Source organism: Physella acuta, unplaced genomic scaffold (genome assembly GCF_028476545.2).
Source record: "Physella acuta isolate Inbredline_101_S28 unplaced genomic scaffold, ASM2847654v3 ptg000861l, whole genome shotgun sequence".
In the NCBI taxonomy this organism is placed as follows: Eukaryota; Metazoa; Mollusca; class Gastropoda; family Physidae; genus Physella; species Physella acuta.
Window position 1 is genome coordinate 1 of NW_026732378.1, and position 12,491 is coordinate 12,491.

Consider the following 12,491-nt stretch of genomic DNA (forward strand, 5'->3'; position numbering starts at 1 on the left):
TCACTTTTCATTCCGAGGCCGATGAGTTTCTGCTCCTGCATTATCCTTTTGTTATTAGTCCCGCCCCCCCCCCACCCATCACAATTGATGCAACAATTTTAACATTGAACGCGAGTTGCCTTCTACTAGTTTAGTGTTGCAGATTTTTTTTCCATCCAGTGCGGGTTTAACCCTCTTGCTCTATAAATTTACAAGCTGATTGAAAACTTCATTTTGGGGTACAAATACTTTTTATCACCTAAAAACACGTACGCAGATAAAAAAAAAACCATCACCACAATGTATGGAAAATACAAACAAGCTCGTATTCAAAGAATATAATCTAAATCGTCGCTTTTTAGTTTTTGTAAAGAGATAATCTAGTTTACACAAAACATTAACCCTAACCTTTTCTTGATCAGACGCTAGTCTTGGCTGGAACCTTAACTATAATCTTAACATAAGACGCAGCTTAAAAAAACAGTCTTGACCTTAACGCTAACCAACACTCTGACTCTATCCTGATTCTATATCTGGCACAAATCTAAACCTGAACAATAAATGCCTATCGACCAGAGACCATACTCTGTTGTAGTAATTGTAAGAGTTTATTTCAGACAATTCTTCGGGATGGTAAGGGGGGGGGGGGCGGGGGGGGGGGGGGGAGATTCCGGATTAAATGAGAAAGAAAATATAACTAACATTAATATAGATAATATAGAATATAAAGAATGTAATGTAGAATATAGAAAATATAAAATATATAAAATGTATATACTTTAAACAGTATCCGTCACTTAAAAATTTAAGTCCGCCCCCCCCCCCCCCCCCCCACCAACTCCCGTAGATAAATGTCTGAAAGAAACACTGGTCAGTGTACTACAAAAGCCACATATCCTGCAGAAAACGTAGAAAGACTAATCGCATTGACTTACTTTTTATTTACCCTAAGTGCAGATTTTAATGTAAACACCTACTTTTTAAAAGCATATTTTTTTTACTGACGACATTGAACAAAACGTTTTCTAGAAAACTTTATGTTATGAAGCTGTTTTGTTTACATTTTTATAGTTTCTAAAACCCCAATCTATGGCTTACTAAAACAGCAAAGTCTATATCCTGTGAACAGTTGGTTTAAGACTCCACATCAGGGGAACCCATGCCGCTAAACACTTAATGCCCCCCCCCCCCCCCACCCCGCTCTTATTGACCTAATTTAATCCCACTTTAGCCTCCACTCGACCCGGACACCGCCGCCATCTTGCCGCCAGCAGGGTCATGTGATCACACCGAGAACTTCCTGTTCCATGCGCATTAGGTTTTCGAAAGTTGCCCCGTTCCCCTGGGGGGGGGGGGGGGGGGGAGCCGGGTTTTTGTGTGTGTTCCAAGCATCAAACTCAGGCCTTTTAAAAGGTTTTTTTTGTCATGTGAACTATTGATATAAAAACACATTGAGGCTGTATGAATAAATAATGGTGTATGTAATTTGTTTTAAAGTTTGTTTTTTTTCTGGTGAAATTAGCTTACAGTAGCGAAAATAAAATTGGTGCCATATCCCATTAGTCTAAGAGTGGGGAGGAAGGGGGGTGAGTTTACTGATGTGTCTATGGGACGGCGTGGTCGGATGGTAGAAGAACACAACTGCTAACCTGAAAGACTCGAGTTCGCATCCAAGGTGTGAGTCTATAGGACGTTTTTCAGTCCACCTAGCTGTGATGGATAACTTTCTTTATGGAAAGTTAAAGTGGCTGGGCATAATGCTGACACTATTATATGCTGTGTTCACAGAGACAGATGAATTCTACTTCATCTGCACCATGGATCGTCAGGAAAGGGTAACTTTATTACTGATTTGTCTTATCAAGTTCTGGTGACTTTTACCTCACAAGGAATATGTGTACGCGTTGTCTTAATGTCCTGTTGAGTTTTTTTCATTGTAAACAGTAGGTGACTTCCTTCCAATACAATTAAGTATGACGTATAAAATTGGTATATGCAGTGTTTATTTCAGAATTTTTTTCTCCGGTGGGGAGGGGGGGGGGGTTGAAATTGTAAATTTTCGGGGGGGGGGGGGGGGGAGTGGACGGACACAGTTAAGAGTATATATTTTCTATATAAAGGGGGGGGGGGGCGGTAGACTGTCTTCAGGGGGGGGGGGGGTTTAGCCAGTGTTTAGAATAAACATTGGGTGTGTGCCTTATGGCCAATTGAATTCAGCCTTCTTTTCATTCGGGATTTGCCTCCATAGCTCATGTCCAGCCAAAGCAATCTGTACAGCAACTGTTCTTTTACTTCGGAGTTGTCTCTCCTAGATGTGTGGCTGTCCCCCCACCTAACGAGCCTCATCTGCACGAGGGTACAAACTTGGGGCCTTTGGAGTTAGCACGCATACGCTCTTCTACCCGACCACAACACACCGTACTATCATACAATAAAAGTAAAGTTCCCTTTCAAACCTGAAGGTTTATACGGCAAGTGAAGTAGAGTTCACTTGTTTCTGTGACCTCGGCATATGAAGAGATAGTGTGGTCAGCACTATGCTCAGCTGCCTTTACTTTCCTTAACGTGAGTTAGGTACCCATCAGAGTTGGGTGGACTCAAGGTCGGTATACTGACATGAACCCGGATTCGAACTCGAGACTTATGGGTTAGCAGTCCAGCTCTCTACCGCTAGACCACTCCGTCCTAAATCTCGTGAGATTCCAGCTGCAACATGATCCCTCCCCCCCCCCGTTACACTTAATCCGGTAGATTAAGTCTGCACATTTTCAGACTACGAGATAAGCTTTTTTTAAAAATCCTCCCCAGTCATTAAGAGTGAACTTTTACGAGATATTTCAGGCAAATGTCGGCGATTAAAGCATTTGTTCTGGGTAAAACACAATGGAGGAAAAAAAAATAAAGAAAATGACGATGAACTTTTAATGACACAAAAGGTTAGAATAACAACTAATAGTCTTGCCGTACTTTATTTGTTTAAAGATACTTGGGTTCTAGAGGGAGGGTTTGATTGTAGAAATCGTAATTACCATGCAGACTTGCACAATGGCTTGTTTTATTATTAAAATAACTGCTATTTATGAGTAGTACAATGGGTAGATGAACTAAACATCAAATGTAAAGGTAACTTGGACTAACTACTATTTAAACTTCAAAGTTCAATGGGTGGATGAACATACGACGCATGTGGTGGATGTCTAGCAGTTTATATTGTGACCCCTGTTTTAGCAGTGGCGTTTTGTGGAATTTCCCAATAGGGAATCAGCTAGAATAAAAGAAATAATAACAAAACATGTACGATGATGACACTGGTATGAACTCTCAATTGAAGAAATCGATATTCGAACCTTTAGAAGGCTACGACGTCTCTGATCAGTTGGACACAATTTAGTTGTTTTTTTTTTGTATAAAACTCTCAGGGGATTAGATTTGTTCCCCCGAGTCATCGGGCTGAATGCTACTAGATCTACTTCTGACTATGTTATAGGTATAGGGTAGAGCAGGGTGGATGTAAAGACGTACTGTAGTCTAAGGCATTATGCAATACGTAGGCCAACTGTAATCTAAGGCAAGATGCAAGGACGTAGGCCTAGTCTAAGGCAAGATGCAAGGACGTAGGCCTAGTATAAGGCAAGATGCAAGGACGTAGGCCTAGTATAAGGCAAGATGCAATGACGTAGACTTACTCTAGTCTAAGATGCAAGGACATAGACCTACTCTACTCTAAGATGCAAGGACGTAGGCCTACTATAGTCTAAGACAATAAGCAAGGACGTAGGCCTACACTAGTCTAATGCAAGATGCAAGGACGTAGGCAAGTTGAATTATGGATCTGTGTGAATTCAAGGAAGTACCTGAGGCAAATACAAGAGACAAAGCTGTGTGATTTTTAAACACACTGTCTCGTTAAAATGTTCCCAGACAAAAAACACAAGCACAGTCCTTTTATCCCAACCCCAGCTGCCACAACCCCCCCCCCCCACACACACACACACTAAACCAACGTTAACATAATGAAAGCCTTCTTGATATATTTTTAGTTTTTCGTTTCACTTTCCTTAAATATAGATCCGTTTGACAAGCCTTTTAAGCTACATTTTGTGATAAAACAAATAGTTTATACATTTTAACCAACTTTACATCTTAGCCTAGTATCTTTGTTCCTAATTGGCTCATCAATTATACATCATGTTAACGATAGTAACAAATAAACAAAGCTTAATGTGGTACTTATGTAGGAGATAAAACAACGGTTTAGAAAAATTAAACATCGTCAATGTTTAAAAGCTATTCATTATCTGATGTCGTTTCTTGCTATATAAGCAACTGCTTCACAAAACTCAACATTTCTTAAAACGTTCAAGACAATGTCAAGGCCAAATGAATTTACGACCGCTGAAGTTTTCGAGAATTTTTAAAAACACGTTTTGTTTTTCCTTTCTGCCGCTTTAGGGCTGACGTCTTTTTTCATAGTTAGTGAGTGCCCCAAAAGAACTTTGACCTTTAGCCTTTTTGTGACCAAGATGTAATTGCTAGCGGCAAGAGATGGCTTATTAAATATTCAGCATTAATCTTTGGCGTGGGGTGGTTTGAATAGATGGTGTAAAGCTGGGGGGGATGGGTGGGGGGGGGGGGGGGCTCGGCTGGTATGTTTGTACTGTTGTTACGGCGCTGTGAGATTGGTTGGGTGATGGGTTTAAAACTGTAGGGGTTCGGTAGGGTTTAGGTTTATATGGGGGTTTGGTAGGAGGTTGCGTAGGGGGTTGAGTTTATGTTTATATGGGGGTTGAGTGGGAGGATGGGTGTAGGCATATATGAGGGTTTGGCAGGAGGTCGGGTTCAGGTTTATATGGGGGTTTGGTAGGAGGTTGGGTTTAGGTATATATGAGGGTTTGGCAGGAGGTCGGGTTCAGGTTTATATGGGGGTTTGGTAGGAGGTTGGGTTTAGGTATATATGGGGGTTTGGCAGGAGGTCGGGTTCAGGTTTATATGGGGGTTTGGTAGGAGGTTGGGTTTAGGTATATATGGGGGTTTGATAGGGGGTTGGGTTTAGGTATATATGAGGGTTTGGCAGGAGGTCGGGTTCAGGTTTATATGGGGGTTTGGTAGGAGGTTGGGTTTAGGTATATATGGGGGTTTGGTAGGAGGTTGGGTTTAGGTATATATGGGGGTTTGATAGGGGGTTGGGTTTAGGTATATATGGGGGTTTGATAGGAGGTTGGGTTTAGGTATATATGGGGGTTTGGTAGGAGGTTGGGTTTAGGTATATATGGGGGTTTGGCAGGAGGTTGGGTTTAGGTATATATGGGGGTTTGGCAGGAGGTCGGGTTCAGGTTTATATGGGGGTTTGGTAGGAGGTTGGGTTTAGGTATATATGGGGGTTTGGTAGGAGGTTGGGTTTAGGTATATATGGGGGTTTGGTAGGAGGTTGGGTTTAGGTATATATGGGGGTTTGATAGGGGGTTGGGTTTAGGTATATATGGGGGTTTGGTAGGAGGTTGGGTTTAGGTATATATGGGGGTTTGGTAGGAGGTTGGGTTTAGGTATATATGGGGGTTTGGTAGGAGGTTGGGTTTAGGTATATATGGGGGTTTGATAGGGGGTTGGGTTTAGGTTTATATGGGGGTTTGGTAGGAGGTTGGGTTTAGGTATATATGGGGGTTTGGTAGGTTAGGTTTAGGAATATATAGAGTTTGGTAGGAGGTTAGGTTTAGGTGTATAGGGGATGTTTGTAGGTTGGGTTTAGGTATTTAGAGGGTTGTTAAGAAGTTAGATTTTTATAAATAGAGGGTTGCTAGAATGTTTGGTTTGGATATAAAAAACTTGTTAGGAGGTTAGGTTTAGCTATATAAAGTATTTTTTTAGGAATTTACGTTTAAATATATAAGGAGTATGTATGAGGTTAGGTTTAACTATATATAGGGCTTGTTAGAAAGGTAGGTTTAGATATATAGAGGGTTTGTTAAGATGTTAGATTTAAATATTTATGAGGTTTGTTTGGCAATTTGCGCTGGGTAAAGTACTAAAACAAACTGGCGTTGTATTTTATGAAGAAAAAAAATGCATCAATAAAACTTCCAGAAGAATAAAAACAAACCCTTTCATTTTTTCCGTAAAGATTTTTTTGTTGACTTGATGATATGCTACGAATGCCAGGCCTTTCATGTGCGAGAAGATCATTGTTTAAACAGTTTTCTGCGCCCGGGGTAAATCTATAACTTACACCACAAAGAATGACACCGTTACTAGATTTTTTACCCCGGGTAAATCTATAGGCCACCACTACAGAGAATGACACCGTTACTAGATTTTTTTTCACCCGGGGTCAATCTATAAGCCAACACCATAAAGAATGACGTTACTAGATTTTTGCTCCCGGCTAAATCTAGAGGCCAAAACCGAAAGAAGGACACCGTTACTACATTTTTTCACCCTGGGTAAATCTATAGGCCAACACCACAAAGAACGACACAGTTACTAGACTTTTCCACCCGGGGTAAATTTATAGGTCAACACCATAAAGTATGACACCGTTACTAGATTTTTGCAACGCGGGTAAATCTATCGGCCACCAAAGAATGACACCGTTACTAGATTTTTCACCCGGGGTAAATCTATAGACCACCAAATATGACACCGTAACTAGATTTTTCATCCGGGGTAAATCTATAGGCCACCAAAGAATGACACCGTTACTAGATTTTTGCTCCCGGGTAAATCTATAAACTAACACCATAAAGTATGACACCGTTACTAGATTTAGCACCAGTAGTAAATCTATAGACATAGGACTTACACCATGAAGAATGAATGACACCGTTACTAGACTTTTCCACCCGGGGTAAATTTATAGGCCAACACCACAAAGAATGACACCGGTGTTAAGGCTGGAGTCTATCTTTTCCTTCCACACCGTCTCCTCTTGCTGTGGTATTCTATGAGCGGGTGTTCTAAGCCTGAATTTTGTATACCCCGAATACGGGTTTGCGGTAAAAAAATACACGTGTGTGGCGAATTTTTAAAAAAAATTGATTATCAGTGTCATAGTCAATTAACAATTCTGACATTCTAATCGATAAAAATATATCTAACTTTGATACTAACCTACGGGCGTAGCGATGGGGGGGGGGGGGGGGTGGTGGGGTGGGGTTGGGGTTGGGGGGTACATATGTCCCCGGGCGCCGACCCTAGGGTGCGCCATAATGGGTTTGAAAAAAATTAAAAGCTCATTTTAGCTTCAGTTTTGCATTATAAATATAAAAAAAAATGGGGGGGGGGGGGGGGGGGGCGGGTGCCAAATTGAAAGTTTGTCCAACGGTCGTGAATCCAGATTTAACTAATCCTCCAAATTACCTAAACCCTAATTTGAAACTGAATCATAAAGTTTAACCATTAAAATAACTTCAACCTAAACTCTAAACTCAAGCTCATCGCGGAACTTAACCCTAACTCTACCCTAAACCTAAACACAGTAGGCGACATCAAAGAGCTTAAATATGTAGTCCTGGCTATTTGGAAAATATGAAAATCTTTTTCTTGACATTTTAATTTTACATGCATCATTTCTTTTTCCTTTACATTTCTTTTGTCCTTCTTAAACCACACATAGAGCCAAATAAACAGAAATTTTAGAATCCCTGATAAAAGGTCTCGAATAGCTTAAACCTTCCACATAGCTCAATGTGATATTATCCCAAAAATCTCAAACAGTAAACATCAATTATCCCCTGGGGTAGAGTAACTAGCAATCAGTTGTAATGATACTTTTCACACTTATTCTTATTTCAGCCTCGTTGAGTCAAATTCTTCGATTTTTTTTTTACACAAAGGGTGTGGATTGTATCAAGAAATTGTTTTTCCAATAGAAGATGAGGGTAGAAAGAAATAGGTCCATGCTGATTAGCGGTAACTACTTATTTAAAAAAAAACGAGTTAAAGAAATATTGATATTTTAATAACATTCACAAACCTTAATCTTAACAGTTCTTAATCTTATAGTAAAATTTAGCTATAGAAATTAAAAATATCTCAAACGGTAGAAGTTTTGATACGAATATGTGCGTATGTTTAATGGTTAAGACCCAAAAAGTTCATCAGGCACATACTACTTATGGTGTGCTAAACATTATAGATCTAGAGCGAAGACAGTTGTGTTCAATTATTCATCCAGATGTTGTACAAATCAGAAAGGGTTTAAAACTAAAAATAAACAAATTCAAACGACACTGATATATCTTTGAAAACCAAAGCGCGCTGGCCATGTATATAACTGACCACACCATCTCTTCATGCGCCGTGGTAAAAAAAAAAAGATGAATTCTACTTCATCTGTTGTACAGATTGTCATGTCTATATGATGAACTTCACATCACTTTGCACCAATACTACCCCTATACCACACAAAAACAAAACCATTAACCACAACCCCTTTCTATTTTGTGTTGTTGATATGCCAACGATCGCTCATCCGATTTTTATTGACGATGTAATTACTGTTTAAGTAATGTCCGAATGTATTGAATATTTTCTATTGATGTTTTTTTTTTAGTAAGGCGAGACAAAGACGCTTGAAATCAAAGTGGAAAGGATTTCCATACCCGTAGCTCTGGCAATCGGCCCGTAGTCTGCTAGTTGATTGAAGGGTGCTTCACACACCCGAAAGTTCTACCCCCCCGTCCCGATCCCCCAGGGAGCGTCACGTCACCGTACACGGCTACATGTCAGCGGCCAATTAAAACAAGATCTCCACGTCACTCACAACATCTTAAAGTTTTTCTCAGCTCCGGTGACGTCACGGATTTACGTCTGCCTGTCATTTCGTTGCGGCGAATTTTTTTTTTGTTGCCATTTTTTTTTTTTGGGGAGAGAATTGTTCAGCGTCCCGGTTTGCCTAAAGCTACTTCCACTTTCCATCAAGAATCAATTTGTCATCGATGTGCTTGGGAGCGATTGTGTCTTGATAGTTTAGGCCGGATAAACTCATTAGAAACTTGTAACTTTACGTGTTAAGTCTTTCTTACTTCTTAGTGTCAAATCAAGTTTGTCGCGAATGGGATGGGTATTGTGTGAAAATATAATAAAATATGAAGAATCTTATAAAAAGTGTGATGTCTGTGACGTTTCGACCAGAGGTATTCATCAGAATAAGTTGAGGGATTGACAAATCGGGAGAGATGAAGTGGTAAGCTTTGTGGTGGGGTGTCTGAATGACGTCATAACAAAGACAAGAGAACACAGCATTATCCAGATTTTTTGTCGGTAAAATGTCTGTCTCCTGAGTCTGTATTGAGTTATTTGTCAGTAAAATGTCTGTCTGCTAAGTCTGTATTGAATTTTTTGTCAGTAAAATGTCTGTCTGCTGAGTCTGTATTGAATTTTTTGTCAGTAAAATGTCTGTCTCCTGAGTCTGTATTGAGTTATTTGTCACTAAAATGTCTGTCTACTAAGTCTGTATTGAATTTTTTGTCAGTAAAATGTCTGTCTGCTAAGTCTGTATTGAATTTTTTGTCAGTAAAATGTCTGTCTGCTGAGTCTGTATTGAATTTTTTGTCAGTAAAATGTCTGTCTGCTGAGTCTGTATTGAATTTTTTGTCAGTAAAATGTCTGTCTGCTGAGTCTGTTGTGACAAGTTAGTCAGAAATTTGACAATCTAATAAGTCTGCACTGATTTGTTGTTGAGTAAATGTCTGTCTAATCTGTATAGAGTTGTTTGCTGGTAAAATGTCGATCTACTAAAGTCTGTATTGAATTGTTGGATGGTAAAATGTCTGTCTACTAAGTATATATTGAGTTGTTAATCAGTAAAATGTATGTCTGCTAAGTCTGTATTCAGTTGTTAGTCGGTAAAATGTCTGTCTACTAATTTTTTTTTGAATTGTTTGCTGGTTAAAATGTCTGTCTACTAAGTCTGTATTGATTTGTTAGTAAAATGTCTGTCTACTAAGTCTGTATTGAGTTATTTGTCTTAGTAAAATGTCTGTCTACTAAGTCTGTATTAATTAGTTCATCGTCCATACGACCAACGAATAAGACAATTAGGTATCTGTCGGAACTTGCTGGATCTAGATGTGCTACATACAAGGGTCGTGACCAAAGATTCAGTTAAGTGAACTTTCATCACAACATACTTATAATTTAGATCAACGGTGTTTTGTTATATATTAATGCGTGATATATGTCAGGTAACAATAATTTAATTCAACGCAGGATTATTCCTTTACTTTTTATTGCTCTGAGCAAATTACCTTGTTGAGATGCATCCTAAACTCAATAAACCACATAACGCATCATCATTTACATAACCCTGTCATTTATTGGCAAAACAAGCCTCATCATTTAAGCTGTGCGGTTGTATTTGAAATGTAACGAGCAGTTTTAGTTCTACAAGCATTGTCGTGGTGAGTACATTAGTACCTGGGGAACAGCTCTATTGAGCACAGCCCCATGGTGGATGGGCGGGGCTGGGATATAAAGATGAAGGCCGTGCCGTCAGAGGCGTAGCGACCCTTCCCGGCGCCCGGGGACAAACTTTCGATTTGCAACCCTCCCCTCAAACTTTTGATTTGCACCCCCCTTCAAACTTTCGATTACTTTTTCCAACCCATTTTTGCGCCCCCTAAGGTCGGCGCCCGGGGACATATGTCCCCCCCCCCTTGCCCCCTATCGCTACGCCTCTGTGTGCCGTTCCGCTTCAATAAAGATCGATCCACTATGTAATTCTACAGATAGTTATCCCACAGAAACTGAAGCTACAGTTGAACTATCTTATAGATAATTCAACAGACAGATACATCACTAGAGCTTAGTTGAACTAATGAGCAATCATATTTGGAATGCTATAGACTGTTATATAATGCGTGATTTACCCAACCAATCATGTGGAGGTGTAGGTATCACGTGATCTGTTCAAGACAATGCTATATATAGGAATTTGACATTTGACGTTTACAACAAACTTTTACAGGAATTTGAACCGTGACCTTTTCAACAATCGAATGCATGAATACACTAGATTTACTCGATTTAAGAAAGCTCCAGAGAATAGGGCTGGTAAGTAGGTCATGAACCAGTTCTACGGCTCAAAAAAACCTGCATGAGCCATAGAACTGGTTACCTACTTACCAGCCCTATTACGATGAAAAGAGCGTATCACGTGACCTACCTCGTAGTCGAACGACCTGCAGACGAAGGCTGTCTCCTCCAGACAGGCCTGGGCGCACCTCTCTGGTGCCACACTCTCGATGGTCTTGTCGTTCTCCCCGGGGACGATGCTGTAGGGCGTGGCGAAGAACCGTTCCAGATTGGCACCTGTGGGGATAGACCAGGTGTGGGGGGTTAGATTTGGTGGCTACATAAGTGGAGTCATGGACGCAGAGTCATGGTCAATGTGGTTGAGTCATGGTAGATGAGACTCTGATGTTGGGTCACGAATGAAGAGTGATACATTGAGTCATGGTCAGGGAGTCAAGAAATCAGTTTAAAAGATTGAGAGTCGAGATTTTTGTACAACATGAAATGTTTTTGGGGTTGTGTTGGGCTGCTTTTATTGCACTTCCCTTAAATCCCAACAACAAAACGTGATCCCCTAGATCACCTCAATACAACGTGATCCATTAGATCACCTCAATACAACGTGATCCTCTACATCACCTCAATACAACGTGATCCCCTAGATCACCTAAATTCAACGTGATCCCCTAGATCACCTTAATACAACGTGATTTACTAAATCACCTCAACACAACGTGATCCACTAGATCACCACAGCAAAAAGTTTATCACAAAATTACCGGAACAAAACGTATCCAATGAAGTATTACAAGGATTAAAAAAAGAAAACTTAAACCCCACCGGAATGAATATTTCAATTTTTTTTCCATCGTTTTTCCCTCGACCTTCATTTCCTGAATTTTTATCCCGTCAATATCCCATCAATGCATCAAATTTTTACTAGTGTTTTCTCGATCAGCGCCTCGCATAGCCGAGTTTAACGCATTAACAGTGAGATGGGTTTTTAGGTTCCAGAACTTTCCGGTCAAACACTACAGGGTACATTGGTTAGGTGGTTAGGTGTTTAAGTGGGTGTGGTTAGGTTAAAGGTCATTTGTGGTTAGGCTAAAGGTCAACTGGAGTTTCAAATAGAGGGGCTTCATTTTCATTTAGGTTAGGTTTTCATATTTAAGTAGGGCCTATAGATTAAGTTAGGTTTAAGATTAACTGGAATTACCATTATAATGGATAAATGTAGAGATAATAATATATACATAGATACACTGAATATAAATACTTAAAAAAAATTAGTTAACAATCCACATGCAAATACATATGACTTGATTTTTGTACTGTGGTTGACTTAAAGATCGTGCACTTGTCGACAAACAAATTGTTTGATATTTCTCTTGTTTTCCCACCTCGGTCTTCTTGTAGGTCTTCTTTGCCCATCGCTGTACCAGTACCAGTGTGTTCCAGAGATTCTTCAAGGCATCTCTTCGGGGGTGGGGGGGGAGGGGGCA

General features: G+C 40.0%; 1 protein-coding gene across 1 annotated transcript in view; it reads right to left on the bottom strand.

The window, feature by feature from the left end:
- Positions 1–11,140: 11,140 nt before the first annotated feature.
- Positions 11,141–12,491, bottom strand: part of LOC131952238 (uncharacterized) — a gene marked incomplete at its 3' end in the record, with an annotated part of 79,824 nt that continues 78,473 nt past the window's right edge. The window contains exon 5 of the mRNA XM_059314792.1: positions 11,141–11,286. Coding sequence (XP_059170775.1) covers positions 11,141–11,286 — 146 coding nt within the window. The remainder of the gene's footprint in view (positions 11,287–12,491) is intronic.